The following is a 19,539-nucleotide window of genomic DNA, read 5'->3' as shown; positions in this document are numbered from 1 at the left end:
AATGTAGCAGCAAAAACCACATGTACTATTTCTTTGTTTTTTTTGGTAAACATGCTTGTTTTGTAAAAGAATGGCCAGAAACTCCAGTCATTCCACATAATTTTGATGGAAGATATTATATTATGGTCATTAACTTATTTTAAAAATAGTAAAATGATCAGATCTACAACCCAATGTACGTGTACTCAAATTAACAAGTGACACTATGCATCCTTCAGAAATTAGTTGATTAACATATTAGCTTCACTAACTGTGCTTGCTGTCGTTAAATATCCATTGTAAGTGAATATAGATGATATTAATGATATAGTTAGTTAATTTCAGTAATTCTTAAAATTGCATCTCATCAGTTGTTACCTCACACACACATTGATATATTTTAAGTATTTATTTCTGCTAAGCTATGGAATATATCAAAATCAACTTCTCACCTGTGAAATGTTGTTGAGAGGTCGCATACTATTCGTTTTTGTTTTGCCATAACAGCTGGAAGCGGCACCAAAAACTGACGTCTTTACTCTCGGAGGAACAGTCGCGTGTTCCGCAATTCAAGATGGCGACGATACAGTTCTAGGCAATTAAGTTGATAACGCTAATGGTGGACTAACTAAAGTCAGCAAGATGTACCTACATGTAGCTAATGGTTTAAATGTCATTTTTGAATGTGAATTTAAAAAAAAATCATTAATTTTATCGAGGCATAAAACAAAACCTTCCTCTATATTTCACTTGTTCCATTTGACACAGCTGCTCTTGGCTATTTTTAAAGGTCGTCAGACATATTTTGTAGAGATTCTGTTATTGTTAACTTCAGTCCTCGTGATACTTAAAAAAATCAGAAATTTTCTCAACTTTTAAACCCTTAAATACAAGATTTGAAAAAAAGGGGACGTGTTATTTTGTTCATTCCGTTTATGAAAATTGTTAGCTACAAGGAAAATAAAATAATGCCTTAACCATGTGTAAAATATGACATTTTGAAAGGATTCCAGTGCTTTAATAGAATCAAAAATATTATTATAATTGTAATGAGTATAAAAATTTTAATGTACTCTAGTTAGTTTAAGGGCATATAAAAATTTTAACAAAACGATAAAAGTTAAAATTCACCACAAAATTATAATGTCAAATTTGCCAAATTTTATGGCATTTTCCTCAACACAGCCAAATATAGAATATATTTTAAAAAGAGGCAAAAATTGTCAAGGGGACACAGGAGGGTTATTGTCCTCTCCAAAGTTGTCTCCACTATGGGTTGCCAGTGCACTTGCGGTTTTTGCCCTCATCTAGCAACCTGGTCACCTATGTAGAACAAAATGGTGAATGTTTCTAGTGAACGTTCAAAGTAAACTAAGAGGGCCTGAAATAGAGTAACACAAACTAAAATTTTAGTTGATCTCTGCCATAGAATTTTTTCTTTGCAAGAACAAATTCTCATACAAAAGTAAACAAAAATGTGAGCACATTCAAAACTAGCTAAATAAAAAGACTAAAGTTTATGCTTTGCTGACATTGGTTTTAAAGAAATAAACGTTATTAATTAGGAAAGTTCAGCAGGTGGATAATTAAAACGAGTCATCAAACACATAATTCTCATTTCTTAAATACCTGTTAGTGTAATTCTTTTGTTTAATATTATAACAATCATCCTGTATGCACATAAAAACAAGTGAGTAGTAGTGAACAGACGGTCGTTCACCCCGGGCTTTAAATGTTGCCAGGACCTGCATGACAAGGACCACTGTGTCTGTAAAACTTTGCAGATATTTTATATGTGATAATGCTCCGTAAATTTAGTTAATGAGAAAGCAACGCAGCAACCGCAAGAAAAAAAAACGTTTTAGCAACAGCATTTCATTGTGTTTGGGTGATTTCTTTAAGACATTCTACTAAAAACATCAGTCACACGCCTGAAAGAATGTGAACGCATAATAATTAATATTTGCTGTTTTGTTTTGTAAATAAGATTTTTCTTTTTCATCTCCAGAGGCGAATACAAGCAGCGATCAGGAAACTACACTGCTGCCACCAGGTGGTAGAAATGTGAGAAGCATCTCACTAAAGAAAACATCTAAACAATTCTAGGCAGATTGATGATGTTTCAAAAGTAAGAATCAATGTCTGTAGCTCCAATATGACTTATAGCAAACTGACTGTGGGATATAGAACCCTCAGCACCGAGTTGTGAAAGTCTTTGAACACTTTTTCTTCTCAAAACTTGGGAATATTCTTACCCTTTTATCTCCTTTGCATTTGACAACAAACTCGAACGGATTTTATTTGATTGGCCAACACAAGGTAGTGGAAAATTGTAAACTGGAAGAAAATTAAGAATATCTACCAATATACGTCTGGGTTCCAACTCCTACTTGTCTTGCCCAAGTATTTGAGTCTTTGAGGAAGACACATCATGAGGGAACGGTAAACAAATGCATGCTGTCACATAAAATCACAAATGGAAAAAAAAAATGCACTGAACCTTGTCGCTGAAACATTTTAAAAAGTGAAAGGGTTTAAGGGGTACTTATGAAAACTTTTAATAGTCCCTCTGATCAACACTCTGCACATTGATGGAAAGTAATAAACAACCGCAACCTTTATAGGACTTTTCTAGCCCTTTGTTGTAATCAAGGCTCAAGAGCTAAATGAAAACCTCTAAAAGGTCAAAACAGAAAGCTGCTACTCCTCGTTTCTTAGTGTTTGGTGTGGGAGCACAAACAATCTCAAAGGGTTTATGGGAATAAACACAAAACTGAATAAAAGCATTTTGATCGTCATTTCTACCAGCTCTGCATTTTCTTAATGTTAGCTTGGTTTTCATCAGTCACATTGAGACTTAAGGAAATCCAGCACCAGTTTATTCCAGACACAGTTTTGCACTCTGAAGTCTGAAAAACATAAGTGCTGCTGCAGACAGGCGTTCAGCAGCAGACTGTAAACAGACTGGAAGTTAAAGAATGTTATTGCTGGATGGAGACCAAAAAGTGATGATGGTGAGGTTCCTACTGTAGATTTCAGCAGGTTTCATCAGTTTGCCACCTGCTGTGTAACTATTTTGATGGCATCTTCAGGCTGAATACAGTTTGGGCTCGGAGTTACTCTCATGGGGATGTGATCCATTAAAAGTTTTTTTCTCTCTCAAATTTCAAACCCCAAATTTCAAGTTATTTTAGACCATTTGTCAAAGTATAAGTACTTGCACTCGGCATGAATGTCTGTGAAATACCAAGAAAGAAATGGAGGATGGATGGATTGATAGATGGATTTAGGAACATTCATTGGATGCTCTCTGAAAGCAATATAGCTGAAGTTGTAGCTATCTTTAGATAACACTAATAGCTCTCATAAGTTTGCAAGTCAATGCTGAAACTAACCTTGGGAGAATCTTAATACAAGGTTCCCCCTGGACGTTTTCTGAAGGTTGCACCACATTCGTAGTTAATATTCAGCCATTTTTGGTACAAATTTAGAGGATATTCCTTCATATTTCCCTGGTGGTTACACTGTCCTTGTTGAAGCTATAACCTTTGGAGAATTCAAAAAACCTTTATGGAACTTACCCTGGAGATTTTCTGAAGGTTGCGCCATGAAAACTGAAGTCAGACTTGAGGAAAATTTAGACATTTGCGAATGTAACAGGGTTTTATTTTAACAATATTACAAATGTGAAGTTTGTGTTTATATAAATTCTTAAAATGTATTTTGTTTAGTCAAGAAGTTGTTTCTTCAGACATTTATTGGTGTATTAAGTTCAGCTATGATGCTCTACACGGTTGATAGTTACCATAGCAACCAGCAGCTCCTCCCTCTTTTTCTGTTGCTGTCTGAAAAAGAGCAACATACATAAATACATACCACATAACTGTGGTATGTATTTAAGGATTTCTTTGCAAGTATTATTTTTTGACATGTACTTTAGACAAATGTAATCATATACAGTGTTTTGTGAGTAATTTTGCTCTGTTTTGTATATGTTTTAAACTATTATCATTATTAATGTTGTGCATTTTAGCTATGTTTAATTTTACAACTGTTAGCTGATGTCACCTACTGCTAACTTCACATTGGGAACTATTGCTCTGTAGTTTATTTGGGGTTATATATATATATATATATATATATATATATATATATATATATATATATATATATATATATATATATATATATAAATTTCATTTATGCTAGGGTAAAAATGAAAACACTACATGGTACAGAATGAAAATATCAGAACTGAAAACTAATGGGAGCTATATAGAAATTAATAAAAAAAACAGAACAAAAGATGACCAACATAACTGGATATGGACAAACAATTCCTTCTCTTGCCAGCAGGGGGCGCCTATTGTTTCCTATTTCGACATCTGCTGATTAGATTCCTGACTTTGTCTCATCAGGTCCACTCGAACAGGAGACAGTCCACGGACATTACTCTGCTGCAGGTAACTCTTTTTCTGCCTTTTCAGTATCTATTAGGGAGAATTTATAAAACGACAAGGTGATGAGAACAGAGAGGAGGTGAGATGTCCGACTATTGTTTACTTTGTTTTACTTGCAGATTTTTAAATCTCTTTATCAGAGTAGAATGCGCTCTATCGATCCCTGCAGGTCCTCTTGTCATGTTACGAAATATGGTTGCATGAATGTTTCCTCCTGTAAGTTTAGTGTGAGACTCCGTTATGCTTTCCAGGGAGGTTTTTAAACTCTCAGCAACAACTTTTTCTTCGCCTTAGCGTAATGTTAAAAAAAAGTGAAAGCAACGCCATATGTAACGTTCTGACCACAATTACTGGGCTTAGCAGAAAAAAATTGATATAAATGTAACTTTTTGAGTCAGTGTGTTCATTTATTAGCTCGTAAAAGGACAGAAGAATGTGTGGTGGGAAGTGAGCTCGTAATCTTCCGAAGGACTTCCATGTACGGAAGCACATTCATGCCAAATGAAACAAATAAAATTAATCAGATTTTCTGGGCCAAATATGATTCTGAAAGTTGTTGGAACAGTTAGTGATCCATGGTTTTGTAAATATAAATAAAACTGATAAGGAAATATTATAACACAATCTGAAGGGTCATGAAGACTAACAATGTTGCAAATTTTATGACCGATAAATAATTAAAAAAAAGATTATCCTGCTGGTGATCGAAGACAGTGTGGTCATAAAGATCTGAGTGTAGACTTAAGTAGTCAGCTACAGGACAGAATTTGTCACACAACCAACCAACCATTGGAGCAGACTGGGAGGTGTAACTTTGACCTCCAAGGTGATTACAGAAAATGATGTGCAAGTTTGCTTTTGTGATTAGCTTTTGTAGCTGAAAAAGTGGCACAAAAAAGGTTAGATCTATTACAATTATCTACATGCCAGCTTACGCAAAGAGGACTTGTTAGGTATCCATCTCTTTGCATAATCCATATAAAATGTTATGGAAGAGAGGTTGGGTTTTCATATTAAAAAAATCTAGAAATAAATACATCTGCAATAAAAAATATTTTCTTCTCTTCAAATGGGTGTAAGATCACAAACAAACTCTGCAAAAAGGAAAATTGAACAGCTTCTAAAGACTCTGTTGAAAACCAAACAGTTACTAAAGGGCTCTTTGAGAAACCAAATTAGTTTCATTGCTGGTTCAGTTTACTACAAAACATAAGATTATAAGGGCAAGATTAAAAAAAGAAAAATAAATGAATACAATCACTGAATGTGGATATAGAAACCCACCCAAACGAGCCCAGCCAAACCATTCCACTATGACAAACATTCCTACTCAATGACTGATGCATATCTGTCTGAACAGATATGCATCTTGTGTGTTGGTGTCTGCTGGAAGGTTGGGAAATATCTGTATTTACTTGTGTCTGACTTGAGTATTGCCCCCTCTCTAGATTTCTTTTGTTTCAGCTTGTTTTTGTTGTAAACTTTCTTCTTGTTGTACTCATTTTAAAAGTAGCCTGGCCCTTTTATACTCTTGAACTTAATCACATTGGAGGGGTCTTAAGGAGCAAGACTTTGTTTAAACTCTTGTCAAGGCACCGGAATTGCATTTTAGATATTAAAAAAAAAAAAAAAAAAAAAAATTTTGAAGACTGTGACCTTTTGCAAAATCTTTGTATTTTCCATATTAGCAGAAAAAAATAGGGTTGCACCAATATGTAAATTTGGACCAATATTGATATATTAATGCTCCTTTTATAGCCAGTGACTGATTTTTAATAATACTATTTATATGTATATTTCCCTACACCATTCATGACCAAACAAATAGCATATGACATTACAAGGTGGAAATGAACATTGGTTTAAGGGTCAGATTGGTTGACTGTGGTATTTACCCAGAATATTTTTGCCTGATGCTTCTTTACAGATGATCTTGCCTCCCTCCAGTAGCAAATGAGAACATTCTTTTGCATTACAGACATGTTCCTGTATCTTCTGGCTCTGCTCGTGCTCTTCTACCTGTTCCGCTGGATCAGAGAGCTCCCCAGGGTCGGTGACAAGGCCAACAAGTATGTGTACATCACGGGCTGCGACACCGGCTTTGGGAACCTTCTGGCTCGCCATCTGGATAAGATGGGCTTCAGAGTGATTGCCGGGTGTTACACTGAGAAGGGAGAGGAGCAGCTGAAGAAGGCCTGCTCCAGCAACCTGATCACAACACACCTGGATGTTACGTCGAAGGAGAGCTTGGCCAAAGTTGCAGCCATGATTAAGGACAAAGTTGGGGTACATGGTGAGTTGGTTGTAGATGGACAGATAGGCTTTTCATTGAGAAATTTAGCAGGTTGTTCAAGGTTGTATATGTATTTGGGTTCCTTGCAGGTCTCTGGGCTTTAGTAAACAACGCGGGTGTTGCCGTTCCCTCCGGCCCCTGCGACTGGCATACCCTTGACGATTACAAATCAATGCTGGAGGTTAACCTGAACGGGGTGATCGGAGCCACACTGAGCGTCCTGCCTCTGATAAAGAAGGCCAGAGGCCGAGTGGTGAATGTCGCAAGTGTGTTTGGGAGGATCTGTGTCACAGGGGGTCCATACCCTGTCTCAAAGTTCGGCGTCGAGGGTTTCAACGACAGCCTCCGGTGAAATATTAACCTTCGCCATAAATGTACTCCTGCGCCAACACAGGCCTTTTAGTGTTGACAAAGATGGCATATTTTCCTCAGGTTCACCCTGGCTCCTTTTGGTGTCAAAGTCCTCTGTATTGAGCCGGGATTCTTCAAGACCAGCGTCACAGACAGTGAACTCCACACCAGGAATGTCCAAACGCTGTGGGACAGACTGCCGCAGGATGTCAAAGATGACTACGGGGTTGAATACCTCCAAAAATGTAAGCGTAAACATTTCATTCCTGTCACTTGTCGTCTTTCATTTGCTTCAACGGACTCATCTTTTATTCCAGCCAAAGACGTGATAAAAGAAAAAGTCTCCCAGATGAGTGACGGCGATCTGATGAAGGTGGTCAGCTGCATGGAGCACGCCGTGTCCGCCACCTGGCCGCGCAAACGTTATTCCCCCGGCTGGGACGCCAAGTTTTTCTGGCTGCCAATGTCATACATGCCAACCTGTTTTGTTGATTACTTCTTCCTGAAGAATGCCGTTCCCATCGCCAAGAAGTTACAGTAACCCTCCATCTATTCGTCCACTTCCATTACCACTCTGTACATCTCTTAGCTGACAATGCACATTTCAATATTAGCAGTCGGTTTGTCTTGAATTGTTCACCATGACAAGGTTGAGCTGCTCTCTCAAGGATACGGTCAAGGCCACCTTATCTGCTGCTTAAAGTAAAATCTCCGCATTGAAGATAGTCAGGTGTTAAAGGTTAAGGAAAAACAATAAAAAGCCCAACCTGCTTTCAATTTGGTTACAAAATTAGGCTAGTCTGTGCACACAGACCTTTAGACGAGTGTTTCTCAACCCTGGTCCTCACCACCCCCCTGATCTGCATGTTTTCGATGTGCCTCCATTTCAGAACAGCTGATTCAAATGATTGCATGACCATCAAGTACTGCAGAAGCCTGTTAATCACCCAGAGATACAATTAAGGTGTGTGGTAGAAGGGAAATACCTAAAACATGCAGGACAGGGGGGCAAGGACCAGAGTTGAGAAACACTGCTTTAGACGTTAGATAATCCAGTGGTTGACTCAAAATAAGCCCCAATCACCACCCCTCCAATTGGTATGGATATTTTTTTATGTTGCATTTTCCTTTATGGCAAAACATTTGTTTGGAAGTAGTTTTCAAATACAAGTTTGCAAAACCTATGTTGTGCTGCAATTTAATTTTCTTTTTTCTTTCAAACATGTTCAACAGTTGTTACTTTTTGCCACAGGTGTCAAACTCCAGTCCTCCAGGGCCGGTATCCTGCAACTTTTAGATGTGCCTCTGCTGCACCACACCTGAATAGAATAATTAGGTTATTAGCAGGACTCTGGAGAACTTATCTACACAAGAAGGAGGTAATTAAGCCATTTCATTCCAGTGTTTTGTACCTGTGCCACATCTAGAAACTGCAGGACAGTGGCCCTTGAGGACTGGAGTTCAAACACCCCTGGTTTATGGCCTTAAAATTACAGAAAGATCTAACATTCAACAAGCTGGCTGCAGCCTGTAGAGCCTAAGAAATTGCCCGGTCTGAGTTTTCTGGGACATTCACAATTTTCAGCTTAATCATACAGAATTATGCACGAGTTGTTTGGGAATGACTTCAGATTTCTTTTCAGCTTATCATAAATGGCGGAAACAATCGCTTTTTTAATTTTTTTTTTTTTTAAGATTCTTGCTATTGTCCAATTATCAAATGCTTTAAGACAACTGCAGTCAGCTTGGTAAGGTAATTTTTCACTAGTCAAATGTCCAAGATGTGCTCTAATCTGTAAAGGTTTTACGTCTCATGCTGAAATATTGTTAACCCTTTCCACCAAACCCTAAAAAGTTAGATTAAGCTACTCAGGTGTCTTCCATACAACTTCAGTGCCTTGCAAAATTTGACTTACATTTTTTTAAATAGCTTAAATTTTCCATTTTCTTCCCTAAACATAACTACTTTAAAGCACATTACCTTACCACATGAAGTGACAAAAAAGGTTCCAATTATTTGTCCGTTTTATTTCCAAACGTAACAATCTGCAACACAACTCAAAGTTTTACAGCTCAAGTATGCCATCTTGTGGTCACAGTAGAGGACAATCATTTCATAAGATTTCTCAAGGAACAGGCCTCTATTACAGCTAAAGCTTATGAAATATGCAGTTGACAAGTCTGTTTGTGTAAAGACAGTGATTTATTCCATCTTTCACTGGAAACATTAAATAGAACTTTCTTCAGGGCGACAAGACAGGTACATTTGTATTTTTGACATGTTTTACAAACCAAGTGCTCCTAACCATAGGACCCTCCCCCTCTCTGCTCAGAATGTTCAGGTGTTTATGAGTGCTCCTCAGCCAGCTTCTCAGCTTTCTGGACCACTTCCTCAATGGGACCAACCATGTAGAAGGCCTGCTCGGGCAGGTTATCATACTCGCCTGGAACAACAAAAAGCATAAAGTTATGAAGTGTGCGTTTCAGCTTAAATGTAGATGTGCTTTTTAACAATACTTGCCTCCAAGGATGCTCTTGAAGCCCTTGATGGTTTCTTTAAGGGGCACCAGTTTTCCCAAGTGGCCTGTGAAGACCTCAGCCACCTGGAAGGGCTGAGACAGGAAACGCTGGATCTTGCGGGCACGGGCCACAGTCAGTTTGTCCTCCTCAGACAACTCATCCATACCCAGGATGGCAATGATGTCCTGAAGGGACTTGTAGTCCTGTACGAAGGCTAACCAGTTAGCTTGTTGACTAGAAAACAGGTCTTCGTAACGACAAAAACAATGCAGTTTCCCCAACCTGAAGGATCTTCTGCACGCCACGGGCGACGTCGTAATGCTCAGCTCCGACAATGTTGGGGTCCATGATACGGGAGGTGGAGTCCAGGGGATCCACGGCGGGGTAGATGCCCAACTCGGCGATGGCACGGGACAGTACAGTGGTGGCGTCCAAGTGAGCGAAGGTGGTGGCGGGAGCAGGGTCAGTCAAGTCGTCAGCTGGCACGTAGATGGCCTGCAGAGGAAACGAAGTTTAGCTTCAAGTTAATTTGATCACATTATTGTTCCCACAGAAGGGTAGATGTTGGTTAATTTTGTGCAGCAAAAACAATTTTATCAAGCAGAGTTGAGATCGTGTTTTGCTAAATATTTACCTGCACAGATGTGATGGAACCCTTCTTAGTGGTGGTGATTCTCTCCTGCATGGTACCCATGTCAGTGGCCAGAGTGGGCTGGTAACCCACAGCGGAGGGGATACGGCCCAGCAGGGCAGACACCTGAGGAGGCGGTAGGTGATTCTTTTAGCAAAAGCCTTCCTGTTGGAGAAGATTCCTTAGCCATGTTACTGGTACGCACCTCAGAACCGGCCTGTGTGAAGCGGAAGATGTTGTCGATGAAGAGGAGCACGTCCTGACCCTCCTGGTCACGGAAGTACTCAGCCACAGTCAGTCCAGTCAACGCCACTCTGGCGCGGGCGCCTGGGGGCTCGTTCATCTGTCCATACACCAGCGCCACCTACAGGGGAAAAACAGACTTTAACCAGCCCGTCCCATTACTGCACAGTGGACGCATTACTTCTTTGAGGAGGAGTTCGAGCCCCACCTTAGAGGTGGTGTCCTTCAGGTTGATGACACCAGACTCAATCATCTCATGATACAAGTCGTTTCCCTCGCGGGTCCGCTCGCCCACGCCGGCGAACACGGAGTAACCACCATGGGCCTTGGCCACGTTGTTGATCAGCTCCATGATCAACACGGTCTTTCCTACTCCAGCGCCACCAAACAGCCCTGAAGCCACAAGCAATATCACTGCATTGCTACAGAGGATTTTTCCACTGAAAGACAACGATTTTCATCTGGGAACGGCGAAAACATTTTCTATTGATTAAAAAGTGGCTGTTGGAATATGAAAGTGAACATTTAAAAATGAAAAGCCCATTCTAAATGTAACAAAGGTTAAAGGTTATCGTTTCCATTTTATTTATTGTTTAGTCTTTGATTATTTAAAAACATCCTCCAGTTCTAATGTTAACATATTGCTTTAAATTGTGGCAGGCCCCAAAACACAACAGTAATATTGGTCACCTTCCAAAAATAATGGCCCATTTTAGGAAAAAGTTTTTTTTTGTTGGATAAAACATTTTTTGGAAAGAAAGGTGAACTAGCTCCACTGACCCCGAAAATTGCATTTGTCGTCATTTATAGATATTTAAGAAAAACTGGAATCAGTACGTCAAGACGGAAAATGTCTTAAGTTTTTTAAATTACTCTCACCCCCTTCAAAAACTGAACTACTCCTTTAATGCTAATACATACCAATTTTCCCTCCCTTGGCATAAGGGGCCAGCAGGTCCACCACCTTAATGCCAGTCACCAGAATCTCCTGCTCCACGCTCATGTCGGTGAATTCAGGAGCCTCAGCATGGATAGGTGCAGTCCTAAGGGAGAAAGAGTTAAACAATTAACTTTAATTCTTAGGTAGGAATTGAATGTCGGAAGATTATAGATATTTTATTTTGACGCACTGTTTGGTACTGATTGGACCCCTTTCATCGATGGGCTCGCCGATCACATTCATAATCCTCCCCAGGGTCTCGGGCCCCACTGGGATTCTGATGGGGGCACCGGTGTCCAGAACCTTCTGTCCACGAATCAGACCCTCAGTACCATCCATAGCGATGGTACGCACTGTGTTCTCACCTATGAACAGCAAGTATGTTCAGCAAGCTTCTACAAACATGAAATAGTTTTGTTAGTTGAAGGTTTCTAAGGCTCACCAAGATGCTGAGCAACCTCCAGGACTAGCCTAGAGTCGCGGCCGGTGACCTCCAGGGCGTTGAGAATGGGAGGGAGGCCCTCATCGAACTGGACGTCGACGACGGCACCGATGACTGCCACAATGCGGCCTGTGGCGGCGCTGGCGGCGGCAGCAGGAGCGACATAGTCCCTGCCTGCGGATGGATACAAAATTGAGCCATACGAGAATAACACTGCTCTTCACACATAGGAACAACCTCATTACACCAATTATTCTTTATCAACATTTTCTGCAGGTTTAAAACAAACTGAATATTACCTTGCATGTGGAGAAAACATGAAAATACTACACCGCCCCATCGGAAGCTGTGTTTTGAATGACAAATGAATGACGTGTACTCTAGTTTACACTTTCTGCAGCTCCTAAACTTACCGGGACATATTCTAACAAGTGTAGAGCTCAAATTTGCCCTCTTTAATCGTTTATGTCAAACTAACTGCGTCTTTCTTTGCAGAGGACCGCGTAACCTTGCTAATTTGCTAACCTAGCAGCGCCTCATGTCATTTCACAAAGGTCATTCTAATAACATAACAAACTGGAGAGTCCACTTGTTTTCCAATGCAAACAATTATTCAATATAAGCATGCAAGTCATTATATATACATGTTATGTTTCCGAGTAGGGTAAACTAAAGTAAAATCTGACATTTTAAAACAGGCCTACTACGTCACCGGCAGGCTAGCCAGCGTGTTGCTAGCCCCAGCTAACATTAGCGCTGCCCTCTCAGACTATCACCAACATTTTAACGTAATGTTTCCTCTCGGAAAACGGCCAGACTGCAAGGGACTCACGCGAAAGAACAGCCGGGGATCCAACAAGGGCTTTCAGGGGCTGGACCCCAGGCTTGAGAGCCTGCAAAGCTCCGGTGCAGCAGCGTCCCACAGCTCCTAACATGGTTAAAATGGCTGAAGGTGGAAGGAGACGGAGCGACTCGGGGCTTTATAAATCATTGAACGCTCCAGCGGACTGCGCTTGCGCGAAACCTCGAAGCCGTTAAAGTGGGCATGCGCAGACGCAAAACGCAGCCAGCTGACTTTATTCTGCCCTCCACAAAGCCAGACTGTATGGCAGTTAATGGGACTGCCAAAACAAAAGGTTAAACATATTTAATATGTTCTTTTAAATATGTCGTTCAGCTAATTTTCACTACCACTACCAACAAGGTGCAACAGGCCAGGTTTTGCTGTGGAGGGGCGTTTTCTCCTACTTCCCCAGAGAAAAGCTGCACTAAATTTCCTTCTAGAGATGTATCCCAGCACACACTATACTAAGCTCCAGCTATACTTAGCTTAAACATACTGTCCTGCACATCTTAACACACTTATGCTGATTAGATCAGGAATCCTCGAATCCAGGCCTGTCCTGCAGGTTTTAGAGGTATCTCTTCTTCAGCACACCTGAGTCAAATAATAGGGTCATTGGCTGCACTGTAGAGAGGTGTATGAACCAGCAACATAACTAAAAGTTGCCATTTTAACATGTATATATGCTTAGCGTTGTTCAATTCTGCAGCCTTGTTGCTTCCTACAAATTTTCTCTAAGTATTTGCCTTGTCTGTAATTCCATTGTTCCCATCAACTTTCTTTCTGACAGAAAACAGGACATGGGTGCCGAGGTCGGGATTCAAACCTGGGTCAACCGTGACAAGGACTATAGCAAACCATCAACTTCCACCGGTGTTGATGGGAATCCTTCTATCCTTCCAGAGGAAAAGCATCCCCATATCATGATGTCGCTACCATGTTTCACATGGGGCATGGTGTGTTTAGGGAAAAGTCAAGTAGTTTATGTTTTCCTCTCTAACCATAGCACCATCTTACACGTTTGCTGTTTACCAGTAAATAATAGTCGCTTAACATCCCACAAAGTTAAAAGCTTGACTCTATTTTCATTTGTAGTTCTAGTGTGTTGTTATGTACTAAAATGTCTGACTGAAAGGAAAAATTGACTTAATTTTAATGACCTTATTGTTGTTATTAACATCATTTGTATGTCATATTCTGGAACAATGTCGTTTCTGGGTAAGACTACAATTTCTGCTCAGTAACACTAGAGGGAGCCAGTGGTTCACTGTAAAAAACGAGGCTCCCTCAACACAGCATCATCATAATAATAATAATAATAATAATAATAATAATAATAATTAATAATAATAATGTGAGCGCTTCCCCCCATCAGCATGTATGTTTACCTTTGTGTCATATGCATCATTGTCAAGTGGAAAACGTGGTATAAATCTGAAAAGTGTGGTGTGCTGACATTCCTTCTAAAAATCCAGTGCAAACCACTGTCGTCAGAAGACATCTATTGCATGAAGGTTTATTGGAGAAAATTAGCTATTTTCTCAAATAAAATAGCACCCGTCTGACTTCGTCTGCAAAAAACAACAACAAAAAAAACACAAGAAAAAAAAAACAAAAAAACACAACGGCACATGCCGCATTTGAATGAGGTATGCCTCAAAGTGAAGGCCTGATGACTGAGATGGTTGTTTTTGTTATGGGTCTTCTAGGCGATTGAGCGGTATTAGTAAGGAGGATGGACATGCACATGATAAAAAAAGAAGAAGTTTTCGATGCATTTATGAACGTGCGGGCTCAATGCACCATACAGATGTGCTTGAAAGATAGTTGATTTTACTCTAGAGGGCGCTGCTTTACCAAACCTTGACAGGTTGTTTTTGGTTCTGTCAGAACAGCATGGAGGTCCTCTTTCAAATTGCAGATGTCTTCCAGACTGCTCACAGATTTTTGAAAGAAGCTATAATTAATTAGCTTCTCCGTAAACAGTTGTGATCTCCTTCAAAGTCAGTTTCCCGCTTCGAGAGGTAGTTGTGTTACATCTCAGAAACTCGGGCTTTCCTTTAGCCAAGCTCGGTAGAGTGTTTCTGATATTACTGCCATTTTATTTCGCCACTCTTTTGGCATCGCTCCCCAACACAGCAGATGACTATCCGACCATCTGCACGCTTAGACACAGTCCCAGCGCCCGTCTGACTTCGTCTGCAAAAAAAATTAAAAAAAAAAACACAAAAAAACACAGCGGCACATGCCGCATTTGAATGAGGTTCGCCTCAAAGTGAAGGCCTGATGACTGATGACTGAGATTACTGCGTTGCCAGGCTTTTTTTGTGTGTTTTGCATCTCTTGATTATTACAGACGCACGCCGGGGTCGTCAGTGTCTGCCAACACCCGCGTAGACTCCTAAATATTGGAAAAAAAAAAAAAAGAAGAAGTTGCCTAGCAAAATAATAAAGCTAAGGTCAACGGGTTGGATTCCTGCCTGGAAAGAAAGAGAGTGTTAGGTTTCTGTGACTGCAGCTGGATTGGTTTGGATGTAAGCTGCAGGAGCCTTGGTGATGCAGGACTGGACATGTTTCCTTGAAGCTTGGTTACTGATCTGCTACATCATTCATTAGTACTCTCTCTTATGCAGCCATTTATGGATTTTATTTCATAAAGATAACCTTTAGCAACCTCAGTGTGTTGTTTTTCTCTCTTGTGAAGCAGGTTTGTTACAACACCGTCAACAGACGGATTCCATTTTTCTGTGCTTCTTGACTATTATTTTTATTCAAAACCTCATCAGGTGTAGGACAATGGGAGGATGCTAAAGGGATTTTTGCAATTAATATTTCGGTTCTGTTCTTTCTGGCATGTTCCTCACTGCCTGGAGCGTGCCTCAAGGCTGCATAGCAATGCTACATGGTCCAAACGCTAAAATGCATAACAATCCTGATGGAAAATTCTCTGAATATGACCACAAATACACATACTGGCTGACTGCCAGTGGCTTATATTATATCTCCTTTTTTTTTTTTTGCGACGGTGTATAAGGGAAATTATAGATAAGAAAAAGAAAAGAGGAGTACATTTCTGTCAGAAAGAAGCTCAGACATTTTTAGGTTAATCTCAGAAACGTTGTATGAAAAAAATAAAACCCTGAAACTTTTGAGCTTGAGATATTGAAACTTTGCTAGAAAAAAATTAGCTCAGAAATTTTCTAGAAAAAATGTGAAAATTTCAGAATTTTGAGATGATTTCTGAGATTAACCTCAAATTTCCGAGTTTGTATGTGGAAATTTCCGTCTCTTTTTTATTTTGTCTCCGACAGTATCACACAGTTCCTGAAGATTAATTGGATGAAAATCTGCCTTTCCACCAAATCCCAACTCTGTTGTATTACGATGCAGTTATGGAGATTGTTGGGCTGCAGTAAATGTATTGTTCTAGTAATATACTGGCTTTTCTATATACTGGGGTTGACTCATGTAGTCAACCCCAGTATATAGAAAAACCCAAATTCTTTCATTCATGACTCACAATCTTATCACATCTAAATGTGTGCAGTCCCTTTTTTAACTAGTTTTAGCTTCCACATAATCACCTGGAAACTGCTTTGACTGGAAGTTTAAAGATAATTAGAGGAAATTGAGCAAATTTAAGCACATTAACCTCATCTACTCTTTCAAATTGGAGCTTAATTGCCTTTTGTTACTTTGCAGCTGAAGTAAACAAATCTTGATCATTAGCTGGTGCCGTTATATGTTTTTTGACAGTAGGAATTTGTCTAAGAAGTGTTGCGTTTGGGTTTTTTCTCTGCATCCCTTTGCATCAGCTGAACAAACAATAAGGTCTGAACATGTTACCTTCACTGAGGTCTTTCCACCTCTATAGAGAGCGAAGCTTCTCATTACAGCAGTAATTTAGGGTTTTAAGCTGTCAATCTTTTACAGCGTTTGTGTTCCGAGGGAAAATAAATAATAACCACAACCCCAAGGAATGCGTGTCATTAAGGGATCTAAAGAACCAAGGCTTTTTCTGCTTGTTTAGGATATTTCAAACTAGTTTTACATATTAAAAATATGTTCATTCTACACGTTACGTGTGTTGTCAATGATTTAAAAATGTTTGAAAGTGTAAGTACAGTGGTATAACTTTGCATTAATGTTTCATGGATGTAAAACAGCAAATTTTTATAACAAAAATAACTTTTTTCTCAAAAATACAGACCAAACTGTGGACCTAAATTGTAATATTTTGTTATGAAATTTGTTAGAAAAGGTATTATCAATCATTTTTCAATTTTCAAGAAGTCGAAACGTTTACATTTACAAGTAAGTGAGACATAATAGCATACGTTTTTCACTTCCAGTTTTTAAAGAAACAGGAAATATTTGCATCCATTCTTTTCTTCTGAGTTTTTTTTTTAAAATAAACTGTCATTATTAGGATAAATTTGTTTTCTCAATGTTCAAGGAAACTGGAGGCATTCACATCTTTTTTTAGCTTTCAGTTTTCAAGGAAGGCCAATGTAAACACTTTGTATCAATGAACATGATGTTTTATACTAAAATGAGATAAATATGTTCCAAAATGCAGAATACAAAGCATTTCCAATTATTCTCTTTTATGTTGAGCTGAAAACTTGCTAAAGCTAGCAACAAATTAGCAACGCTAACATTAGTGCTCAAAGGGAAGATTAAACAAAAAACTCAATTATGCTTGTTTTATGTATCTTGAGTTGTATTTTTGAAGGCAGAGATTTGATACAAAGCATTTCCAATTATTCTCTTTTATGTTGAGCTGAAAACTTGATAAAGCTAGCAACAAATTAGCAGTGCTAACATTAGCGCTCAAAAGGAAGATTAACCAAAGAATCTAAATTATGTTTGTTGCATGCCAATTGAGTTGTATTTTTTACTGTCATTAACTTAATGTAGTAGGATGTGTCATTTAAGCTAATACATTTGAAAAGCGTTCTCGAAGTGTAGGTTAGCTATCTCTGAAAAGTTTACGAAGAAAATTCTAGCGATAAAGTAAAATATTTGCGTCAACGGAGTTGTTTGCAATAAATTCCCAACGAATCTGGTCCACTTGCAGAAAAAGAATATAAAAAGCAGTGAAAATTACTATGTAAAATTCCTACACATTTGCACACGTCGGCTCTCCTTGCTGGTTCGACTAACTGTACAACTGGTGCAACAGAGAAGAGCCACAGATGCAGGCCACCTTCTCCTCGGTGCCATAACTATAGGTTTAAAGCATGTACATTATGTTGTAAAAACAGTAGTTAGGTTAAGGGACAAAGATACCCAGAGGGCTTATGGAATATCAAAGAGATAAGTGGTTGCTTCCTCGGTTTTATAGAAGAAAAGCTTGCTCTTGTTTTCTTTATGGTTCACACCTGTTTAGAAAAAACAAAGGCAGAGCAGAAAAGGGGGCTGAAGTTTGCTCTTTACTACAGTTATGACTGTGTTTACATCCTCACACTCTCAGAACCACCACATTCACTTATGTGCATACTCTAAAAGTCACATAATTGGAAGGTGTGTCGGAGGTATGACGGATTGGTTATAAATCCACCTGACAAAGTAGCACAGCTTTAATGTGTGGACACGCAAAACACGCCACTGAAAAGCGAACAAGCCTCCAATTTCTCTCCAAACCAAGAATCCACGTTTTGCCTAAACTGTGGACAGCGAGATTTAAGGGCTTTCGTTTAAGGAGAGCATTCTTGAGTGACAGCTGACCTTTTCCTTCTTTCTGAAAAGCAGGGCAATAAAAACTGCTCCCTTCTGCCCTGGTTGCTGGGTTATATGGCTTCAGCTGCAGACTGCAGGCTGCAAACACCAACAAGAATTTTCCAAATGAGGGCCAAATATAAAGTTTGATATGTCATGCTGAAACAGTCTCATATGGTATTAATGAAAACTGGAGAACTTTAATGAGTGTTGTTGCTCATTCGAGGGGAAGCTTGAACAAAAAAAGTAACATTTTTTATGCTATTCCGCAAGTGCTGATAGTCTATATTTGTTTAATTTGAAACATATTTATAAAACACAAATTAACCTTTTGTGAATTTTCACTTTAATGTTTAATCTGCAAACTTCAGTGTCTTATAGGGATTTTATTTTATGCTATAGACAAGTAACAGGAATTTTGCTTAGCACGGTTACAAAAGTCACTACATCTTAGTGGAAATTTTATTTTGTATTCTCTACATCACATCTACGTTAACAAACAAACCTCACATCATAACGCAGCATAGATGACCAGAAATATAGCAAAAAAAACTGGAGGAATTGAAAGCATGTTGGCATGTTGGCATGGTGACAGTGACACAGTGTGATTGGCTATTTGTCCTCTGACCTCATCAGGATGTCTCATATCATCACAAATGTCAGTTGCTAGGTAACGGGTGAAGTTCCGATGGGGTTGCTTGGTAACAGCGTAACTTATTGTCAGAAAATGGCTGGGTGTTTGTTATTTCTAAACACTTGTACTATTTTTAGAAGTTGAGACCCAAATGTAAATATAAAAATGTTAAAAATGACAAATTTTGAATAGTTTGTTTTTTTTTAAAAAAAACTCTAGTGTACATCCTCGTCTCTTCATGTTTTCTGACATCATATTTTTTTTATCTGTATATTATCTTTTAAATTGGTTTGATCAATCGACAGCGGGATTGATGCAGCGTCTGCAGTCAAGCGGACGTGCTTTCTCAGTGCAGTGCTCATAATGAGCACGCGCGTATTTTGTCGCCTGGGCGGTGCGGAGCGTCAAGAAGACGCAGGGGGAACCATATCTGATGGGGAAACGCGGATTGACGTAACACCTGTTGGTGGCGTTACACCTC

The 19,539-nt window shown here is 39.2% G+C and overlaps 2 protein-coding genes across 2 annotated transcripts; one reads left to right on the top strand and one right to left on the bottom strand.

The window, feature by feature from the left end:
• The first annotated feature begins 4,322 nt into the window (after positions 1 to 4,322).
• On the top strand, positions 4,323 to 8,267 carry LOC106930322 (retinol dehydrogenase 7-like). Its single transcript, XM_015007779.2, has 5 exons — positions 4,323 to 4,442; positions 6,418 to 6,732; positions 6,822 to 7,080; positions 7,165 to 7,328; positions 7,401 to 8,267. The coding sequence occupies exons 2-5, from the start codon at positions 6,420 to 6,422 to the stop codon at positions 7,622 to 7,624; spliced, it is 960 nt and encodes a 319-aa protein (XP_014863265.1). The 5' UTR covers positions 4,323 to 4,442; positions 6,418 to 6,419; the 3' UTR covers positions 7,625 to 8,267.
• An 823-nt stretch (positions 8,268 to 9,090) lies between these two features.
• Positions 9,091 to 12,851, bottom strand: atp5f1b (ATP synthase F1 subunit beta). The gene is made up of 10 exons (XM_015007774.2): positions 12,692 to 12,851; positions 11,860 to 12,033; positions 11,608 to 11,782; positions 11,399 to 11,520; positions 10,686 to 10,870; positions 10,440 to 10,598; positions 10,238 to 10,360; positions 9,886 to 10,098; positions 9,605 to 9,806; positions 9,091 to 9,527 (listed from the first exon to the last, which is right to left on the bottom strand). Exons 1-10 carry the CDS (start codon positions 12,792 to 12,794, stop codon positions 9,430 to 9,432), a joined length of 1,554 nt encoding a protein of 517 aa, XP_014863260.1. The 5' UTR covers positions 12,795 to 12,851; the 3' UTR covers positions 9,091 to 9,429.
• Positions 12,852 to 19,539: the final 6,688 nt, after the last annotated feature.

This window comes from Poecilia mexicana, unplaced genomic scaffold (assembly GCF_051168715.1).
Source record: "Poecilia mexicana isolate PSO_F unplaced genomic scaffold, ASM5116871v1 scaffold_2, whole genome shotgun sequence".
Classification (NCBI taxonomy): Eukaryota; Metazoa; Chordata; class Actinopteri; order Cyprinodontiformes; family Poeciliidae; genus Poecilia; species Poecilia mexicana.
The sequence above is the reverse complement of the archived record's forward strand: the minus strand, read 5'-3'. Positions and strand labels throughout refer to the sequence as shown.

What these genes read in the sequence shown, in the direction of transcription:
- LOC106930322 (XM_015007779.2), top strand. Translation starts at nt 6,420, where the DNA reads ATGTTCCTGTATCTTCTGGCTCTGCTCGTGCTCTTCTACCTGTTCCGC. An exon ending in GGACAAAGTTGGGGTACATG is followed by an intron (nt 6,733 to 6,821) that starts GTGAGTTGGTTG and finishes GGTTCCTTGCAG; the next exon opens with GTCTCTGGGCTTTAGTAAAC. An exon ending in GGTTTCAACGACAGCCTCCG is followed by an intron (nt 7,081 to 7,164) that starts GTGAAATATTAA and finishes TATTTTCCTCAG; the next exon opens with GTTCACCCTGGCTCCTTTTG.
- atp5f1b (XM_015007774.2), bottom strand. Translation starts at nt 12,794, where the DNA reads ATGTTAGGAGCTGTGGGACGCTGCTGCACCGGAGCTTTGCAGGCTCTC. An exon ending in ATCCCCGGCTGTTCTTTCGC is followed by an intron (nt 12,034 to 12,691) that starts GTGAGTCCCTTG and finishes ATCCATCCGCAG; the next exon opens with GCAGGGACTATGTCGCTCCT. An exon ending in TGCCAAGGGAGGGAAAATTG is followed by an intron (nt 10,871 to 11,398) that starts GTATGTATTAGC and finishes TTGTGGCTTCAG; the next exon opens with GGCTGTTTGGTGGCGCTGGA.